The 22248-nt window shown below is 31.0% G+C and overlaps 2 protein-coding genes across 3 annotated transcripts; one reads left to right on the forward strand and one right to left on the reverse strand.

Moving 5' to 3' along the window:
• Nucleotides 1-2163: 2163 nt before the first annotated feature.
• Nucleotides 2164-2697, reverse strand: LOC140920455 (uncharacterized). Its single transcript, XM_073368728.1, has 2 exons — nt 2479-2697; nt 2164-2361 (listed from the first exon to the last, which is right to left on the reverse strand). Exons 1-2 carry the CDS (start codon nt 2695-2697, stop codon nt 2164-2166), a joined length of 417 nt encoding a protein of 138 aa, XP_073224829.1.
• Nucleotides 2698-9923: 7226 nt separating this feature from the next.
• On the forward strand, nt 9924-15081 carry LOC101504777 (protein Asterix). Of its 2 annotated transcripts, none has more exons than XM_073369296.1 (3): nt 9924-10141; nt 10248-10348; nt 10676-11276. In XM_073369296.1, exons 1-3 carry the CDS (start codon nt 10001-10003, stop codon nt 10716-10718), a joined length of 285 nt encoding a protein of 94 aa, XP_073225397.1. In that variant the 5' UTR covers nt 9924-10000; the 3' UTR covers nt 10719-11276. The 2 variants fall into 2 exon arrangements, with proteins under 2 accessions (XP_073225397.1, XP_004514029.1); XM_004513972.4 differs by lacking the exon at nt 10676-11276 and adding an exon at nt 14793-15081 and having other exon boundaries at nt 9931-10141.
• Nucleotides 15082-22248: the final 7167 nt, after the last annotated feature.

Genomic DNA, 22248 nt, shown 5'->3' on the forward strand with positions numbered 1-22248 from the left:
GTTTTGTTTATGGTCTTTCTTATGGATACACGGTTTAAATATAACATGATGTATTGATAGCTTCATCCTAAAAATATTTTCAACATTAGACTCTTCCAAGATTGTTCTTGCCATTTCTTGTAAGGTTCTATTTTTTCTTTCAACAAGATATATTATGAGAAATGTCAAGATCTTCAAGGAAGGTTTTAAAAGATGCATTTATGAATTCTCCTCTATCATCACTTCTTATAGAAATGATGCTGGAATCTTTTTCATTTTATACCTTTTTACAAAAGATTTTGAAAGCATCAAAAGCATCATCTTTTTGTTTTAAAAATAATACTCAAGTGTATCGTGAGAAATCATCAACAATAACAAAACCATATTTTATTCCTCCTACACTTGTTGTTTAAACATGGCCAAATAGATCTATGTGAAGTAGCTCAAGAGTTTTATTGATAAACATGAATCAGGATTTTTATTCCTCCTACACTTATTGATAAACATGAATCAGGATTCATCAGGTAGTTCTTCAAGATATAAAACATAAAGATTTTTCTTTCTAGATCTAGAAAACAGTACTTCTCTAAATTTTGTTTTTATGATTTCACATAGGTTAGGTTTGAAAATAACTTCAAGGCCATTGTCACATAGTTGACTTATGCTTAAGAGATTATGTTTCAGACCTTCTACATAATGAACATCAGTTATTTGGGCATAATTTTTCTTACCAATTGCTCTTTTACCTTTAATCCAAGCTTGATTATCATTCCTGAAGGTGATTGATCCTCCATCATTCTTGACGAAGGACATGAAGCAGTTTTTATCACCTGTCATATGTCTTGAACAACCATTTTCCAAGAACTATGGCTTTTTCTTAACACTTTGAAATCCAACCTGTATGATTTGTTGCATTAACTTTAGGTGCCCATTTGGTCTTTGAGGGTTAGTTTTGATTTTTGATTCCTTCTTAATATGGCATGTTGATTCAGAGTGGCCAATCTTAGAACAGGAGGACAATCTAGTGATTTGTTTTTGAAAAGGTTTAGAAAAATGAGTTTTAACTAGTTTTGGTAAAATTCCAGAACATTCTCCTTTTGCTTCTTTAGCTAGAGAACGTTCTCCTTTTTTCAGTTTTTGGATTTTTTTTTTTGCTCCATAATGCTCTCCTTTTTTGAAGCTCTTTTTGTTCTTGATTTTCTCATCTCTTTTCTTAAAATAACATGCAAATTCTAGATGCCCAATCTTGCTGCAATATGAACATTTAATTTTGCATTTACCTTCTTTTCTTTCCGGAACAAACAAGTTTTCATACATTTTGGTTTTTTGAGTTTGATTGAAACTAAGACCAGCTTTATCAAATATTCATACTTGAGATCCCATGATTTTTTGAAATTTTTAAGTGGCTTTAATAAAATTTGATAGGTCATTTTTAAAAAGTTCAACTTCAGCTTTAAGGAGAATGTTCTCCTTTTGAAATGCAAAATGTTCTTGATTTTCAATTTTAAAATCTTTGAGCTGAGATTCTTTCAGATTTTGAATGATCTTTTTAAGCTTATCATTCAGAGCATGAGTTTTCTCTTTCTCTTCTTTTTCTTTGTGAAATTTTTCTTTTAAAGAACTACACTTTTGAACAAGAAAGTTTGAATCATTTAGCAAGTTTTAAAATTCTTTTTTCCATTTGTTCACACAAAAATACAAGGTTTAGAATTTGTTACCTCATTTTCTTCAGTATTTTCCATTAAGCATAAGTTTGCTTCTTCATATTCTTCTTCATCAGATTCATCTGAGTTATCCCATGTAGCCATCATTGATTTCTTTTTGAAAGGAAATCTGTTTGGTGGTTTTTTACTTAGGGGAGATTCAGATTTGTAATGTCCAAACTTATTACATCCAAAACATGTGATTTGGCTCTTGTTTGGTGGTTTTTTTCATTTGATTTGATATCTTCTTCTCATCATTCTTTAAATTCTTCTAGTGAGAAGAGCAATTTCTTCATCAGCATCTTCTTGCCCAGTTTCTTTAGATTCTTCTTCTGTTTGTGTTGGTATACTTTATTGAGATGCTTTTAAGGCTATTTTTTTTCCTTACTTGGCTATTTGTCTTCTTGTAACAATACTTTATGTGCTCTTAAGGCTCCAATTAGTTCTTTTAATGAAAGCACTTCAAGATTTTTGGTTTGGCTTATGGAAGGCATCTCATGATCATTCTCACTATGTCTGGTACTGAGTAAGGCTTGTCAAGAGAACGCATCTCATTCACTATAGTTATGAACCTTGAGTACATCTCATCAATGGTTTCTCCTTCATTCATTTCGAATAGCCCAAACTTCCATATGCCAATGTATAATCTTGTTTCTTTAACATGACTTGTTCCTTCATGCTGAGTTTGTAGTGTATCTTATACTTCTTTAGCAGTTGTGCATTCATAAACTCTTTCACTTTTTTCCCTGCTCAAAGCACACGCTAAGAATAATTAAGCTTTAAAATTTAGGAGTACCTTAGTTTTGTCTTCTGGTGTCCAGTCAATTTCTTTCTTTTCTGCAGAGGTTGAATCATTTTGATTAATGCTTGCTATGAAATATCCATCTGTAATGATGCGCCACATTCCTATATCTTGAGATTTCATAAACAATTGCATCTTGTTCTTCCAGAAGTAGTAATTAGTTCCATCAAAATAGGGTGGTCTTCCTTCAACATTGTATTTTGCTTTTGACATTTTTTATTCTAGATATTTTACTCTAGCACTTGTAAAAGTGTTTACTCTTTAGAGACCTTGCTCTGATACCAATTGAAGTAGAAATGTCAATTTACAAGGAATGGGGTTTGAATTGTAAATTTTCACCTATTTAAAATTTTCTGTTAAAATATTTAGAAAATAACTCAAGAATGATCTTAATTATGAAAACAGAAAACGGAGAACGTTCTAGGTTATGGAAATAGAAAACGAAGAACGTTCTTGGTTAGTTAATATCATAGTTTTAGTTTATCTATTTGACTTTGTAATCAAAATTACAGAAAGTAAATAGAGATAAGGAAGACAAACCACACAAAGATATATCCTGGTTCACTCAACTCGGGCTACGTCCAGTCCTCACAGCTGTGAGATTTTCCACTAAGTGTTCAAACGGATAAGGTTCTGGGTTTTACAACGTTGTTGATTTTTCATAGTTTTTGTTATGATCAACCTTGATCTGTAACAACAATTCCTTTCCCCTAAAATAGGATTCAATCAAGTCACCTATCAATCTTGAGAGGATTTTACAATTCACCTTTTAACCATAAAAGAATTTTTACAACAATACTCCAACTATAAACAACCCTTATAGTTTTGAGTTTACACAATAATGATTTAGAGAGATTAGTTGAATCTGATTATGCTCAACTCGTGTTTGAGAATAGATTCTTCATAAAAGAACTCAGTAATACAATTTAGATATATGAAGATGGTTTCAAAACTGATTCTTTTGCAAATGAGAAACTTTCAAGTATGTGAGTGTATGTGATGGATGGATTTTCTTAGCACTTGAAGTTCGTCATTTTCCTTGAGCTTGGGGTTACTTTTGTGGGCTTTAGGATGTTTAATGACAGTCAAAAAGAGTAGTTGGAAGTGCTCTGTCAGTCTTGACCAAAGACCAGATTTCATGATTTAAAAAATGTTCAAGTCTTTGAACACTTTTGAGTTCCGTTTGACTGGTCTGGATTTTTTCATTCTTGGACAACTATGATCTTGTTTAATGATCTTGTTTAATTATCCTTTAATATTTAGATATAGTATTGATGAGATTAGTTCAATATAGTGTTTTGATTTGCACAAAACAGGCTGAAGAATGAAGCTAGAACGCTGGAGAATGATGTAATAAAGTTGCATAATGATGTTCAGTAAGCTGGAGAATGTTCGTATCATTATGGATTGATGACATCATACTTGGAGAATGATTGTTGATCATTCTGGAGATAGTTGTTAATCATTTTGGAGAAAGATGTTTACTGCTGAAGATCATATGTAACATGCTGGAGAAAGTTTATCAGTTTGGAGGCTGATGTTACACTACTGAAGAATGATCATTTGACACTTTTGCTTTGAGTTGTGTCTTTGATTCTTTTGAGTGATTCTTTTGCCCATATGAGAGATGTACATTCCTAGTATATGAACTGTAAATCCATTCGTGATATACAATAGCTTTCCTTGCATTAAAAACTGATGAGATCTTGCTTGTTGGTTTTGCAGATTATGTCAATAACGTTCTTGGTTCAGTTTTGTTCATTTTTAGCTCTTTTTTTGAATTGATTTCTCTTGCATTTGTTTTGTACCTAACTTGGATTATTACATTCAAAAACACATATTAAATTAACACATAATTTAGAATCGTAATTAGAGTCCTTAATTAACTTATTATTTGTTTTCATCAAAATATTAATTTGGGATTTTACCTCAACAAACACATCCATCTTTTATTATCACATCACATAAACTCATCTAATCACACATATACATAAAATTAATTCGACATTCAATATCCCAATATTATCAAATACCACACATTTAAAGAAATTAAATCAATCAACACCTTACAAATGTTTCTATTCTATATTTTAATCTCACAATTTCCATATTTGCACATAAATTAATTTATCACTCAATGGGCTACTGTCATACATATCAAGTCCCAGATGAATCGTTGGGAAATACAATTTTCCCATTTATCTCACAATATATTATACTCATGAATTCAAACACTATCTCACTCCTTACCTTATTTCGACGCTTTCACACACGAATACAATTTCACGAGCAAACAACCTTTGTTATTTGACTCTATGTCCTTTAGTCAATCTAACTCAACAGTTTATGGGTAAACGTCAAAAATAAATTATGAGAATACACTCTAAAAACTAAATTTCGAAATTCGGTCAAGGAAACTTATCATAAACTAGAAAACTAATCAATGGATAACATAGCCACTGTTTACACGGTCGTTTTGGCGTTGATTTCACTCAAATCGGACTTACTGTGCAAAAAAAGGAATTCCATAAACGGAGAAGTCATATATTTTAAAGAGAAATTTGAATGGTTAAAAATCTAAGAAAATGTGTTTAATTAAGTAGCTAAATGAGTGAAACAACATACTAAAATTTGGACGAAAAAGTTTTCTGGAACGATCATCGGTGCCAAACGATAAGCTTATTGTTGTGTTACCTCTTCGCTTTTATGGCTGTCGTCCAACTCCCTTCTTTTTTTTTTATTTTTTTTTTTATTAACAATTAGGATTCACACATAGGTCAAACTCATTGGTCCCCTTATTTATTTTTTATGTTTTACTATTATTATTTTTGTTTTACTAAAACAAAATTAATAGTTACTTAATCTCATTTTTAATACTCCTCCAAACATCATATAATTTTCAAAACATCACTAATATTTCATAATTAATATATGATAGATTATTATAATTAAAATAATTAATATTTAAAAAAAATACATATAACTACTGAAACTCTCATTTTCAAAATAGTCACTATAATTATACTTATTTTTCAAAACACTCGCATTAAAATATTATCATCATTAGAGAATAGTCAAAATCACAAAATAAATAAATATAACATCAACATTTTATATTAATTACTAAATCATAATAAAATTATATAAAATCACAATATCATAACAAGTATATCAAAATAAAGAGAATCAAACACAATATTACTTCTATCTCAAGATAATTATTTTTTATAAAATAAATAAATAAAAACAGACAATAGTTTAAATTAATTAAAACATAATTATGTGCACACTTAACATCAGTCAAATACACATGAAAATGTCACAATTAATTACTCACCAGCATATACACGTAAAATTGCCTAAAATCTTATTCTTTAAAAGATTTCACTAAAATACTATTATTTTTTTAAAATATATAAAATAATAAAATATAATATTTATTATTTATATCACTCATTTAGTCTTATATGTACAAGATTAGAATAATAGAAAACACACATATAAAAAAATTAATCTTAAAGTTAATCAACATATATTCTAAAACAATTTTAAATCCAAATTAATTATTTAAAATCATATTTCATTGATAAAATAATTTACCATAAAATTTAGAGTGTTACATGGATAAAAAATTGAAAATGGTGGTTGTCTTAATAACATCCACATACAACAAATTATTCCAAGAAACCCAACACTGTAGTTGTTTTCCAACAAAACCTAGAGGAAAAAACTTAATCCAAACTAAAATGGTTGTTGTTTTATTGTCTGTTAAAATCTGAAGAAAAAAAATTCATGTAAAAAGAATCTTTAAAATCCTAACCGAATTACAAATTTGTTCTTTTTAAGTCTATTCTTGAGATACTTACAATTACAAATTTTTTTGAAGTCTATTCTTGAAATACTTGCAAATACAAGTTTGTGTTGCACATCAAACACAAAATGACATACATACAATAAAACACAAGATAATATACATATTGATGTTCATATAATATCTTATCTAAATTTTAAAAAACAAACACTTTTTTTAAGTATTTTATCTTTGAGAAAACGGTTCATAAACTATCAATGTAAATTAATTTTAGGTTAACATTGAATATGAATAATTGATTTTACTATCTCACTAAATAATTATAACTGTTAGAATTAAAATATACACAATCATTAGATGTAAGCGTAACTTTTTTTGATTGATAACGAATTATATTAAAAAAAAATAGAGCATATAAACCAAACTAAACTAAAAATATTCTTGAGATACTTCCAATTACAAGTTCTTTTGAAGTCTATTATTGAGATACTTACAATTACAAGTTTGTGTTGCACCTCAAACACAAAATGACATACATACATTAAAACACAAGATAATATACATATTGATATGTTCATAGAATATGCTATCTAACATTTTAAAAAATAAATAAACACTATTTTTTTATGTATTTTATCTTGGAGAAAACAGTTCATATTTTATTAATGTAAATTAGTTTCAGGTTAACATTGAATATGAATAATTGATTTTATTAACCCACTAAATATTATAACTGTTAGAATTAAAATATACACGGTCATTAGACGCAACCATAACCTTTTTCTTGATTGAAAATGAACTATATTAAAAAAAAAAGAAAAAAAGAGCATTGTGGCCAAACTACACTACAAATATTCTTGAGATAGTTACAATTACAAGTTCTTTTGAAGTCTATTCTTGAGATACTTACGATTACAAGTTTGTGTCGGACATCAAACACAAAATGACATACATACAATAAAACACAAGATAATATACATATTGATATGTCCATAGAATATCTAATCTAATTCTTATCTATTTTTTTTATATAAATAAACACCCTTTCTACGTATTTTATCTTTGAAAAAATGGTTCATACACTATCAATGTAAATTAGTTTTACGTTAACATTTAATATGAATAGTTTATTTTGTTCATCCACTAAATAATTATAACTGTCAGAATTAAAATATACACAGTCATTAGACGTAACCATAACTTTTCTCTTGATTGAAAATGAACTATATTAAAAAAAAAAAAAAAAAGCATTGTGACCAAACTAAACGAAAAATATAAAATATTTTACACTTTATCTTTTTTTTTTTTTTAATCTTAGAAGAGATTAGGGTGGGAATAGGTCAGGTCATGTCAGACTTTAAAAAGCATGAGTCTGACTTACAATTAACTTTTTAGGCCTAAGCCTGACATACGGTCTATCATAAACTATTTTTTCGCTCTGACCTGACCTTTTTAAAAGTCTAGTATGACTTGAAAGCCTATTTAAAAGTCTTATTAACATTTAAACATTTAAATATTATATTTTACATATCTATATATATTAAACAAAAAATGATTTTTTTCTAACAAAATGATTTTTAAAAAATCTGAAACAAACACCATTTGAACCTTAAAAAATGATTTTTGATTCAAAGAATAGATTTTTTTCCTGAAACAAATCCACCTATTATTACCTCTCAAACAAATATGGAATAACTACTGAGTGAATGTCTAATAGAACGACTACCGAATATGGAACGATTAGCGAATATGGAATCGCTATCGAATATGGAACAACTACTGAGTGATTGCCTAATTGATAGACTTTAAAATAGGAAATAATATTATTAATAAATAATAATAAAAAATAACATTAATGAATAATAAAATATACATAGGTCGGCCTGTTAGACCTAACAGACTTTTTTATAAGCTTTTAGCCTGACCTATTTAAATAAATAAGTTTTAAAAATAGCTTGAGCCTAACATTTTTATTAAATATGCTAGGCTATAAGTAGGTCAGACCATAGACCCCTGGCAGATGACATAAGCTATTCCCATCCCTAGAAGAGATAATAAATTTCACAATAATTAACTCACACAACTGTGATGTCTTCAGTTTAAATCTAAGAGACAAGACGTCTAAGCTAACAATATCAACATTTTCCACTTTATCTTTATACAACTCATTTTTTTTTCTTATGTTATTCAAACTAGGCATGGCAACGGGGCGGGTCGGGGGCGTATTTTGCCTCCTCCACCCCCGCACCCGACTAATCGGGGAAAACCCGCACCCGCACCCGTTTCATAGCGGGTGTGAAAATTAAACCCTCATCCCCGCCCATAACAGGTTTCGGGTTTCCCCGCCCACACCCACACCCATTTATATATATAAAATTATAAATTTAAAAAATCATATCTATTATAATTAATATAATAAAATAATTATTATCAGATAATAATAAAATGAAAAATTATTTTATATAGAGATAAGATTATAATTTTTAATATTTAAAAAAATATTAAATATATTTGATATGTATATGTATAGAAAATTCAAAATTTACTATAATAATACTTGTGGGGCGGGTTTGGGTGCGGGTGCGGGGTGGATATCATCACCCCCGCACCCGTCCCCGCACCCAAAATTTAATTTCGAGAAAAATCCGCACCCGCACCAGCACCCAATCAAAACGGGTTTTCCCCGCCCAAATCAAATGGGTTTGGGTGGGTATCCGCGGGTGCGGATTTTTTTGCCATCCCTAATTCAAACGAACAAATGATCTTTAAAAGAAAAAAAAAAGGTTAAAATGCACTTTTGACTTTCAAGTTTTAAAATTTAACAATTTTGCCTCTCGTAATTTTAAAATTGTAGTTTTAGACCTTTAACTTTAATCTACTTTGCAAATAGTTGACTCTCTTGATTATGATTCGGTCAATGTTCATGTGACATTATTTTCTTTTTATTATTACATAAAATATAATTTTATTTTTAACTTTTAGCTCATTTTTTAAATTACAAACTCTTTTTTTAAAAAAAAAATAATATTGTCACTTCATTTTTATTTTTTACATTTTAAAAAATTGTCAAGCGTTCTATTTTGTTGACAATTTTAAAAAAAAATTAAGTCTAATTATTTTAATCTTTAATTTTTATTTAATATTTATTTTGCTATTTTATATTTTTTTTAATTTGTTTTAGTTATTTTTCTTTTATTTTACTTCTTTTATTTTTTATTTAATAATTATTTCGATATTTTATTATACAAGTTTGTCATTTTATTAAAGACTAAAATAACAAAAATAAATAACCAAAATGAATAAAAAATATATAAAAAAGTTAAAATAAATATTAGATAAAGATAAATGACTAAAATTATATTTTAACTAAATTTAAAAAAAATAGCGACAATATTAAAAGAAAAATATTAAAAAAAATGAGTTGACAATTTAAAAATAAATAAATAAACTAACAATTTCTTTTTTAAAATAAAATCAATGAACAGCATATTAAAAAAAATACAGAACCGCATTAACTAAATTAAAATTAAGAAGTCAACTATTTATGGAAGAGATTAAGGGACTAAAATTATAATTTTCAAACTAAAGAGATAAATTCATTAATTTCGAAACTAGTCTATTTTAACCGACAAATAAAAAGCGAAAATAAAAGAAAACTCGTGAGGCTGAAAAAAAGAGAAACGGAAGTAGGGAGAGAATTCAGAGATGTCATCGCACGGGAACGACCCACGTCAGCCATCGGCGGCGAAGCCATACGTGGCTCCGGTGATTGCTCCACAAGACCTTCCGATCGACTATGCTGGTTTCATCGCCGTCATATTCGGCGTCGCAGGCGTCATGTTTAGGGTCTGTATTTGTAGATCTCTTCGTTTTCTCTCTTTTGATAGATCTAACGAACTATCTTCGTTTTGTTGGTTTAATTAATCTTATTATATTTGTCTCGTAAAATTAGTACAAGCTGAGTTCGTGGTTGGCTCTTATATTCTGTGCGCAATCGATTGCTAACATGAGGAATGTTGAAAACGATCTCAAACAAGTTATGATGGCTATGATGTAAGTTTCTTCATTTTTTTTTATATATTTTTCTCTTGCATTGTATTTGTATTTATTTCGATGATTTTTATTTTCTGATCTATACATTTATTTATGTTTCATTGTTTTTTTTTTTTTAAAAAAAAAGAAACAAAAAGTTGGAACATTTATTTAATTTGGGAAGTAGTTCATTTTTTTCAGTAATGCGTTGTAAGTTAATGAAATACAAACATTGGATTTCAGAGAATGAGAATTTTCTTTTACATATACAGATGCTTCATAAGATGCCCATGTGTCCGGAATAATATTGAATAAAATTTTGCTTGTCTGAATTATACTCGAGGACAGGAACCTTGAAAAAGAAGAAAGAATCAGATGCCTAAGTCAGTAATGCTAATTGGCTAATCCCTTGCGAGGAGTGCTTTGTTAATTGGATAAGGTTGATACTTGAATAGGATTAGCCTTCGGTAGGAGTTTAATCATGATAAGGATAAGGATTGATGACTTGATGTACAAGGGAGATTTTCTAGCTGTTGAGCTGAGCTAATAGACGACCTCCATCCCTGATTTCTGTGCTGTACACTCGAATCATGTGCTTGTTCTTTTGAATGTTCTTGTAGTCTTCTTGCGCACACACATACTCCCTTTGGTTGTTTAAGAGTATGTTTGGGAGCTTCAAAAAGGAGGGAAGGGAGTAGCTCACAATGGAATGGAAAAGACAAGGAAGGGAATGAATAGGACATGTAACTCTTTTTTAATGTGTAGGTCACTTTGGTGGGGAAAGGGAGTGGCAATTCCTCCCTTGCCATTCCTCTCCCTCCTTCTAAGTAACTCCCAGTCACACTTTTAAGTTTTTCCATTGCATTCCTTACCACTCCCTAGTTGCCATCCTTTCAGGCATAGCCTAAGCTTCTTGCACTAATAACAAGGATTGAAAAAGTTGTATGTAGCCTCAAGTCCACAATAATTAGAAAATGTAGCCACATTTAACTAAATTGCCCTTTATTGCAAAACACAAAAATATGATCATTCTATTCATGCTCCATCCCAATTTTTTTAGTGGCTGGAGAGATTAAGTAATAAGGATAAAATTGAAAAAAACAATTTAACACCTTGAATTTCTAAACAGCAATACATTCAAAGAAGATGGTATTCATAAATTGGTAAATATTTTGATACTGAAGGAGTATAAAGGAGGGGGACTTTCTTTTGCTAAGAGTGAGTCTTAAACATCATTTCAAATCCTAACCATTTGTTGTATTTTTGACTTACAACTACTTACAACCAAAGTGATCATATGTGGACACTTTGGCAATGAATGAGGAAAAGATGTGGTAGCTCTAACTGTAATTGATGAGACATATTTATGCATGAGGGATGTATGATGAAGGAGAACAAGTATTAGAAGAAATTGAGGTAGCTCCCATTGTAGGAAATATGGTAGTATCTTGTCTTAGGTAGTTTGGTTTGGTCATGTGTGGAGAAGACCATTGAAAGAATTGGTGTGGCGGGTTGACCAGATGGAAGATAGTCTAAGTTATAGATAAAGGGTGGACTGAGAAAAAGTATATTGTAGGAAAGATGGTAGAATCTTGTCTTAGGTAGTTTGGTTTGGTCATGTGTGGAGAAGACCATTGAAAGAATTGGTGTGGAGGGTTGACCAGATGGAAGATAGTCTGTTAGTTATAGATAAAGGGTGGACCAAGAAAAAGTATGTTAAAGTGTTAAAGTGTTAAATTATTAAGAGAGATTTATAGATAAGTGGTCTATTTAAAAAACTATTAGGGAATTACAGCATTGTTTGATCCATCTAGTCAACTCCATTTAATGGGATAAGGCTTAGATGATGTATGAATTACCCATAAAGGGTTGTAGGAAGCTGCTACTATATTAGGTACTGAGTATGAGAATGTGAAACTTTCTTTTTCTCTCTTAATCATTATGTTGAAAAGGGCAAGGCTGTTCGTAGTAATTTTGTTGCTAATTGCTATCATTACCGTGAATTGGCCAGATGGCCCACCTGCTTGAGTGATCAAGTCTGACACAGCCACTACTGAAGCCCTGTGACATCTCTGCTTTTTATATAAAACAAATAACTCAGTTAAGAAATAAGAAAACAGTTGTTTTTTGTTGACATGCATGGGACAGAGAAAAATGAAATAAAAGATGTGAAGGGGGTGAGATAGAGAATTTTAATGGAGTTGAAATGATTCTGGTGAATATGATATGACAGAGGAGTTTAGTGTAAGAATTTGTATGTTTTGGTTGTTTGCATTTCACCTTTGCTGAATGCTTGGTCACATTAACTATTCTTAGTGTGTAAAATAATCAACTTAGCTGCCCATAACCCAAGGAAAAGTATAAAACAAATTGTTCTGATTTGGAGTAAGTGGACCCATGCCATATGTCATGTGCGACCCGCTTTCCCAGCCTGACCTGCTCTAGGAATTTTTTTCAAAAACATAAGTTTTTATTCTTCATTAAGGGTATCTAGGTCATTCTGCACCCACCTAAGCCTTATTTTTTATTATTATAAAACCACTAGGAGGTTGGTTCAGCATCTTGAAAAAGAAACCGCTTTTGTTCTTGCTCTGTTTCGTTCTTGCTTCGTTCAACATCATTTTGTTCCGTTCTTGTTCCGTTAAACATCGTTATATTCTTGCTCTATTGTTTTCGTACTTTGGACGGTCAACATTTGAATGGAACAAGTCCAAAATCAACAAACCATGCACAGATTTGGGACAGGGATGACAGGGTGAAGTTGGCATGGATGAGACTGATCAAAGAGTTGCGGGAAAGCGCTGGAACCTACAGTAAGTAGTGGCCGCATTACATGCATGTTGGCATATTTGACATCGGAGCAGGTTAATTCTCTATGGGGGTGAGATAACCTTAGGGATGCTAGCCATACACAACGGTCGCAATCCGAATTGGCATCGGCGGCTGTAGGTGTAAGTTGTGGCTAGATGAAGGGAGAACTGTCAAAGAAGACGGACGGCCAAAAAGAGAGAAATGACCAGAGGAGATGGAGACTGGAAATTGGGGGAAGAAACACATTTTCAGAAATAAAAAATTCACCAATGGGCAGTGTGTCCGGTGGTTATTCATTAATTAAGGTGGTCTCTCGTGAAAAAAGAAAAGAAATGAGAAACATGAAATGGAATACCAAGAGTCATAATGATATACAACACAAAATCAGCCCAATGCCCCTGTTTAAACAATTTCTAACCCTAGTTTTTTTTCACTTCTCAATATCTGATAGACTTGAAAGGCTCACTGTCCAGTACTCTCTTTCCCGTACTTTCCAACACTTCATTCAGTTTTTAATTTTCAATTGAAATAAAAGCTGAAGAACACTCTTCCATCTTCCACTTTTCTTACTTTCAATTTTCTTCCACTTCAGCTGCCCTTGTCCTTTATCTTCCATTTTTTCTTCATCTTCCTCGGAACTGTACTCCGATAAACTGTACTTGCCGAAACAGTACTCAATGATGGTGCATTGACCGGAGAAAGAGAAGTGTGGCCGGAATTTAGTGGAGGAGGGGAAGGAGGTGAGTTTTGAGTTGCCATTTTGGATCAATTGTCCAGGGATACGATAAATGATTCAGAGAATCAGCGTTTATAAATTATTATTACTGAAAAATTAATTGCTGCATGATGCAGAATCCAGAAGATACACCCAGTATTTATAGAGTGGAAGTGGGTTAAGGCTAACTAACTTTTCCAGCTAAGTATAACAAAACTGAAAGGACAGCTAAGCGTAATTGACTCTGTTCAACTAAGCCTAAGAAATCATAGAGTACAAACATGTGTTAACTAAAGTATACTGCTATCGAGAAATCTATTCCCTCGTATTCCCCAACTCTGGTGGAAATAAAGGTTACTAGTCTTCAACAACTGAGAACAATCATCTACAACCAAATTGGATCTTAGAGTCAAACCGAGGTTCATCAATTAGGCTTAGGTTCTTGTGTTCGTAGAACTAAGGGACACTAGTAAAAGCCTACAACATATCATTTTCAAGTAATGTCATCTAGGATATGATGTCTATGGTACAAAAATAGTCTATATGTCATTGTAAAAAAAAAAAAAATTGATTTCCAATTAACAAGTTATGTTATATTTAATGAGAAAAGAGAAGTGCTAACAACGCACACTTCTTCCTATTGGTTGAAATTCATATGGGACCTATCATATTTATGTAGACCCCATATAAAATTCAACCAATAGGAAGGAGTGTGTTGATAAGTATATGTTAAAGGTGTTGCTAACATTTTTCATGAGAAAAATACTGGAGCTCGATAATTTATGCCTGTATGAAATATACAATGCTATGTAGCTTTTTTTGTTCCGTTTTAATATATCATGCGTGAACATGATATCTAATGGTTTGTTTGATATAAAATTCGAGCTAGTATCTTCACTGTCAAAACTGTAGCTGACTTGATGTTTATCTGAACCCCAGGTTTTCTATAATGGGATTGATAACAAACTACTTTGGACCCCCTAGACCCGGTGGCAAGCAAAGCTGATCTCAAGTTCTTGAGGTGAAAATGACCTTTACGTGGAGTCTTTTCAGGAATCGACCAACAAGCAAAAAAGAAATTTAGAGTAATTTAGTGTTTCTGTTTTCTTTCTTTATGTGGCTTTTTAGTTCCCTTTATTGATTATGCTTACGAAGAATGGATTATCTGTCAATTTCGACAATTGGATGTTTAAAACTTTGAAGAGTAAAGATAGAATAGTTAGGATTCTGAGTAGAGCTATAAGATTAATAATGCATTTGCCCATACGTGTATGCGCGATTGTGTTTTGACGTCTTGAAACGGTTGTTTCTGCTTCCAGCAAGATGCAGACTCAGCAGAGTCAAACACACTATGGACTTGTGTGGTTCATGTCCTAAAAATTCTATTTTAATATTTTAAAATTTAAAAACTGAAAAATTTATTTAGATTACTTGTTTATAAAAACTGTTTTGGAAAATTATTTTTAATATTATATTTTTAAAATTAAAAACATAAAATAGATAAATAGTATTTTACTTTTTATTTTTCATTTTTCAGTATTTTTTTTAAAATTTTTTAGTCCAAAACTGTTTTAAATAGTCAAATAAATTTTTTTTAAAATAGTTTTTTAAAATTTATTTATAAAATAGTTTTCAAAAAGTAAAACCCAATCAAGGTATACAGTCTGACTCTGATTCGGACTATTATGATGGTTGATATACAATCAAGGTATAAAACACAATCAAAGTAAAATTTATATAGATTTGATGGTTGATATACAGTCAGACTCTGATACGGACTATTATGAAGAAATTGTGGTATTTTTTGATCTATCTCGTAGTGAGTTTATAACTATTTTAAATGAGCTTTTAAATAACTGCTCTAAAACAAGCTCACGATGATTTGACTGAAAAAATATAACTCTCTTGAAAATGATTTAAAAAAAAAAAGAGAGAGAAAGTGATTCTGAATGAAAACATTTTAAAACCCTTAGAGGATAATATCTTTAACTCAGTCAAATAGTAAGCAAGCTTCAATGATCTACGATGTTAGCAGAAATTGGGTTTGAAGAACAAACATAAACAATTATTTCTTCTAAGGCTATATGTGTCGTATGTTCTAAGAAAGAAAATAACATAATATCTTGTCTTATTCTAAAAACATGGAAAGACAAGAAGCCTTTAAAAAAGACGTCTTTAAAAGCTAACTGATCAACACCCAACAAAATTTGGGTACCTAAAGATAAAATAATTTCTCTTGCAGATGTCCTTAGCAGCAAAGTTAAGACACTAATCATGGTACCTGTACAGTGGTTGCTCATGACACATGACATGAAGATTTGACTCTGAAGGTCAGAGGAACATTTGGATTCGGAGGAAACCATAAGGGAATAATAATTGATCATGGTACAATTGGTAACAATTCCTTATCCTCTATTAAAAATGTTATGTTTGTTAAAGGACTAAAACATAACCTATTGAGCATAAGTCAATTAAGTGACGAATGATTATGCTATTGTTTTTAAAAAATCATGTAAGACAATCAGTCAAACTAATGGGTCTATTCATTTTACTAGTCTGAGGCAAAATAATCTATACAAAATAAATCTTTTTAACTTATAAAAACAAAAGGTTAAATGTCTTGTGTTTGTGAATGAGGAACAATTGATTTGGCATAAGAGATTAAGCCATGCCAATTTGAGGTTAATCTCATAATTAAACAAACTCCAACTTATTAGAGGCTTGCCCAATCTCAAATACAAATATGACCCAAAACTAAAAAAAATCCCAAAAACCATTGCTCAAAAAAGGGAAACAAACTAAAAACTCATTTTCTTAAAAAAAAAACATTGTTTCCACAACCAGGCCTATTGAGCTTTTACATATAGATCTTTTTGGTCCATTAAAAGTACCTCTGTTAGTGGTAACAAATATGGACTTGTCATTGCTGATGATTATACTAGATAGATATGAGTTAAATTCGTTTGACAAAAGGATGAGTCATATAAGGTCATTACTACCTTATGTACACAAGTACATAATGAAAAATGTCTTTCAATCACACCAATTTGTAGTGATCATGGTGGTGAATTTGAAAACAATTTTTTTGAAAACTTTTGTGCAAAGAACATAATTTTCACAATTTTTCATCTGCTAGAATGGTGTTGTAGAAGTAAAAAATTGATCTCTTCAAGAAAAGGCACACATTATAATCAATGATGCAAAACCCTTTTGGACATAAACAATGAATACTTTTGGTATACTCATAGTTCAAATTTATGTAGATGATATTATCTTTGGTTTAACTAACAGTAAACTTTGCCAAGATTTTGTTGGAACCAAGTTGGTCCCAAGAATAATTCCTCTATGTGGTTTTGATTTTAACAAAGTTATTTTGTGATAACCATTTATTGCACTAATGGCTTCATTAAGTATGCAGAAATTAGAACTAGAAAGTTAGAGGAAACGACTAGAGGATACCACCAGAGAAAGTCACTAGAGGAAGTCACTAGAGGAAGTAAAAAGGTAAAAGGAAACAAAATCAATTCAATTAACGAAATCCTCAAAATTAGATAAATGCACGCTCTTGAAAAGTATAGCATATGTCTGATAGCATGCTTCTGGTAATTCAGTGTGCTTCTAGTAATTCAGTGTGCTTCTGGTAGCTCAACATGTTTATGGTAAATCAATAGGCTTTTGAAGAATTATGTGCCTCTAAAGATTCAACGTGTTTTTGGAGTTTCTCTGCCTTTGATGAATAGTAACCGTAGCATGACTTTGATGAGCAGTAACTGTAGCATGCCTTCGATGAACAATATTTTTGGCATGCATTTAATGAACATATTTTTAGCATGCCTATGAAGTTTACCTTTAGCATGCCTCTAATGTTTGAAGCCATTGTTCAAGTCTCCATCTGATGTATATATTATGCTGACTCTAAATACTGCAACACGTTCCAGAATGTTGCCTCTAATAAGCAGCCTTTGAAGTTGCAATGACTCTTATAATGCAACAAAGGTGAAGTTGTCCATGCCAATAATTCTAAGTCACGCAGTTTTGCCTCTGACTATGGTTATTCAAGCATCACATCATCTAATTCCAACAATCAAGTCAATGACTATGAAAAATAAAATGTCAATCTTTCTGATGGGAAAAAGTTAACAATTTTGATGGAGAAAAGTCAACGACTCTGATGGAAGGTCAAATGGTCTGATAGATTGAGAAACATACTGATTGGAATTTACCGTATCCTTATTTCTGAAGGTCCAAGAACAAGCCCAAAATTGTTGTCGCCCAAATCGAATCAAGCGTATGAATGAAGCTTTAGGAATAATTAATTTTGACGCATATCTGGGCATTATTCGCTCAAAAACGTTCTAGAAGATTTGCACATACCACATTTGGAAGTAATTTATTCACAAACGGTCACATTCTCAAACCGTATCAATCAAAGTTATTCTTGGTAAAGATATTTGTTGACCAACCTACAAAGAGATACGATTCCGAATTCCTGAGGGACAAAATTGAAATCCTAATTTTAACTATAAATAGATACTCAAGGCTGAAGAAGAAAAGACGAACACCCAAAACTCAAAAATCCTAAAAACAAAAGATATTTAGAACACCTCAAAAGCTCAATAATTTCTAAGTGTTTAGAGTTTAAGGTTTTAAGTACTAGCAAGTTAGTCGTTCAAAGTAAAATACTCTAAGTGTTGTAGTGTGGGAAAATCATTATATCAAATCTTCTTAGTAGAAGCAAAACCAAACTAGTTTCCAACTCATTGTAACCCAACCTAATAGTGACTTTAGAGTGTCTCAAGAAATCAATGGATCTTAGGTTGTGTTGAGAGGACTTGACTTGTAGGGTCAAATGGGTAGTTTTCCTCTAACAATCTGTAGGTTTTAGTTTGTGTAAAGAAGACTTAATTTGTAGGTTCAATGTGTGGTTGACCTCAAAAAGTATGTAAGTATCAAGTTGTGTAGAGAAGAGTTGACCTGTAGGGTCAAAGTGTAGTTTGCCTAAAAAAGTATGTAGGTTCATGTTGTTTTGAGAAGACTGACTTGTAGGGTCAGATGTTGTTGTAATTCAAGGTTTTGAATTAGTGGAAAAATCTTTTTGTGTGAAGGGATTTGACGTAGCTACCAAGTTGGTGGTGAATCAGGATAAAATCTAGTTTGTTATTTTTACCTCCGCTCTGTTTGTTTATTGCTACCTTTAATTAGTCCAAACAATTAAGCGACCAAACTAGAATCAGAATTAAGAAAAGGGTCTTAATTTAAACAAACATACTGAGAAGAATTCATTATCTTGTTTTGATGATAACAAAATGTATTTTGTGAGAATAATTTAATGCACTAATATTTTAGTTAGGTGTGCAGTTCCAAGGTCAAGTGTATTGTGTAGGATATTATGTTATATCCTTCGATGATCAGACTATACAAAGGAACACCAAGACTCTACTTCTATGTTCTACACTTCTTAGTCTGGTGATACGCGTCTCTGATAAGGTTCTACTTGGTTGCCTCTGTTGATTGAAGAAACGGTCTACTACAGTTGGCTCTGATAATGCAAGTAATGGTCTGTTACTGTTGGCTCTGTCAATGTAAGAAAATGTTCGACCTTAGTTGCCTCTAGAGAAATAAGCAAGTGTTTGACTTAGTTGACATTGGGAGAAGCAAGCAAGCGTCTAACTCAGTTGCCTCTGATGAATGCAACAAGCCTCTATCCGTCTGTCTCCGATGACTACACCAAGCATCCGATTCATATGCCTCTATAATGAAAGTCAACACCTATAAAAAGTCAACAATTTGTAAACGTTCTAAAAAAGTTAATTCTTTTGATAAAGTCAACGACTTGAAGAAGTCAACGCTCTAATGAGAGTTAATTATCTTTTATGGAAATCAATCATTTTCAAAAGACAAAGTTGTGCGCATCCTCTAATAATCATCCATAATCTAAATGCTCTAATAGTCTATAAAACAATGCTCGGATTATTCTATTCTCTGATCATGTACCTTCTTCTTCCTTTGTTTTTATACAAGTTAAGAGGCGTGATTTTTGAGATTGTGACTTAGCTCAACAGATAAATCTATCTTCAACTGTTCAATGTTGAAATTTATGAAGATACAAAAGTCATACCTTAAAGGCTCTATAAAAATGACATGCTTGCTTACTTGAGTACTGAAACTAAGATATAACAAACGCACAACAATTACACGCAACACAATCATTCAAAATTTATCCAAATGCTGAGAAAGAAAATATGACTATGCGTATTGTCTTGCTCTCTTATTCTCTTTTTCTCTCTTCTCTCTATTGTATATATTTTTCTATAAATTTCGTTAATTTTATAATACCAATAAAATATTAATAATAAAATTTCCCAGAGAAATGTGAGTAACCAAGAAATTCCATAAGTGCACCCAAATTGATTTCTGCGGTGAGAACTTGACAACTCATACATGATAATATTTCATTGCCAATTCCATGGATTTCCACAATTAAATACCCCTGCGGTTGTGAGATTAATAGAACAAAGATAAATTATTTGTATTATAATAAAGATATTGGCTCTGACTAAAATATTTCATGAATCAAAAATCATTAAAATAAAACTTTTTAAATGATTTTTTTTTAGATTTACTTCCACATATTTAATCAACTCACGATTTCATCTTCATAGCTAACATTCCTTTAAAAAAATAAAGTTTTTCGGCGGAGAGTCTTTTTATCTCGGCTTCCAACTAGAGTTTAATTTGGTAACATAGACGTGACACAAACTTCTCATAGTTCTTCACGTGTTTTATGTTTTAGAGATGAGTAAATGTGCCCCCATCTCTTCTTTTATTGTGAACTTACTATGAAGATGTGAAAGGTAATTTTTGAGTGGGCATAGGTGAAAGGATTGTTTTAAATTGCAGTTGGAGTCACAGTTGCATTTACGCTGTAAACTTTTATATTGCAGGAAAAGGAAGGCAAATATGGCGATATCTGCTTGGTGTGTTTCATGTTGTTGTTGTTTAAATCTATTTGTAGTGTGTTGATGTTATTGATGACTTATGTTTGAATCAATATGATTGCTCTTTGTTTTGAAGTCTACTTTGCATTTAAATTGATTCATCTTTAAATAGTTGCATATTGCGTCACAGTCACTGTTTTGTTACTTTATCAATGAATAAGGATTTATTCCTCCATGTGCTAGAGAACTAGAGAAGTTTCCTATTTTAGCATGTTTCAAAATAGTCACAATTGCAACCCTCTTTATCGTTGTTGAAATCACAACAATTTTTTTTTTTTTGCAAATGATAATGGTGAAATCCTTCTTTTTACCGATTCCAAATAGTTTGAGTGAATATACAAAATCTCGGCGGTAGATTTATTGAATGTTGACCATTTCAAAGTTGATACCTTCTCACAATTTTTTTATCTAAATAAATTCTATACTTGTATTAAAGATATTATCATACGCAAGTGCAGAAACAATTAAACATATGAGCATGCATATTTTAGGATTTATATTATATTCCATCTATCAAAGATGATATTTTGGAATACCTTGATTCAAAGAGCTAATAATCTCTTAACGTCTATCCTAAAACACAAGATAGAAAGATGAGCAACAAGAATTATTTGGCTATTAGTTCTTCATCAACCCGTACTCCTAATGCCTTGAACACTTTTCAGATATTGGGGACTAGAGCCTACATATTGATAAAGGTGTTGTAAAACACAAGAAATGAGATTTGAATTGTATTTTTCCATTTCTGATAATTATTTGAGCTGCTTAAATAAAAAAGATATGTTCTTTATCAAATTATTCAACTTGATTATAAAACAGTTTAAGTAAAATAAATTTGAATCCTAAAGAACTTAATTTAATGTAGTGTAGAGAAATAGAAAAGACACAAGTACTTTTATACTAGTTCGCATCAAATTGTTGCTACATCTAGGACTCCCTTTACTAAAAGATTGTGCCTAAGTACAATTGATGACTTAATCTACTATTTAAACAATTTAAACAATAGCATAAAAGTATAACTTACCCTGCCTCTTCATATTTTGAGTATTTTTCTTATGCCTCTCTAGGCTGTCGCCATTAGAAACCTTCTCAACATTCTGACAAATTGTCGTTGAGGTTCATAATTATTTTTACACCTCTTCAAATATCTCTTACGAATGAAAGAGTTGTTGCATCTATCAGACTGATATACATAAATTCTAGCTTGTGTCTGAATTGACACAAGTCTGTTTCTAGGATTCTAACTCTCATTGAGAGGATATTTCATTTCAAATCCTATATTAATTCAAGTGTGTGAAACAACTTGATTAATTTACATCAATTCTAATAACTCTTTATTAAGAGGATTTTTCATATATTCTTTTTTTTTATTTTATGTGTTTTAGGTTTTTAACAAG

This window comes from Cicer arietinum, chromosome 5 (genome assembly GCF_000331145.2).
Source record: "Cicer arietinum cultivar CDC Frontier isolate Library 1 chromosome 5, Cicar.CDCFrontier_v2.0, whole genome shotgun sequence".
Lineage (NCBI taxonomy): Eukaryota > Viridiplantae > Streptophyta > Magnoliopsida > Fabales > Fabaceae > Cicer > Cicer arietinum.

What these genes read in the sequence shown, in the direction of transcription:
- LOC140920455 (XM_073368728.1), bottom strand. Translation starts at nt 2,697, where the DNA reads ATGTCAAAAGCAAAATACAATGTTGAAGGAAGACCACCCTATTTTGAT. An exon ending in CACCAGAAGACAAAACTAAG is followed by an intron (nt 2,362 to 2,478) that starts GTACTCCTAAAT and finishes CTACAAACTCAG; the next exon opens with CATGAAGGAACAAGTCATGT.
- LOC101504777 (XM_004513972.4), top strand. Translation starts at nt 10,001, where the DNA reads ATGTCATCGCACGGGAACGACCCACGTCAGCCATCGGCGGCGAAGCCA. An exon ending in TCGCAGGCGTCATGTTTAGG is followed by an intron (nt 10,142 to 10,247) that starts GTCTGTATTTGT and finishes TCGTAAAATTAG; the next exon opens with TACAAGCTGAGTTCGTGGTT. An exon ending in CAAGTTATGATGGCTATGAT is followed by an intron (nt 10,349 to 14,792) that starts GTAAGTTTCTTC and finishes TCTGAACCCCAG; the next exon opens with GTTTTCTATAATGGGATTGA.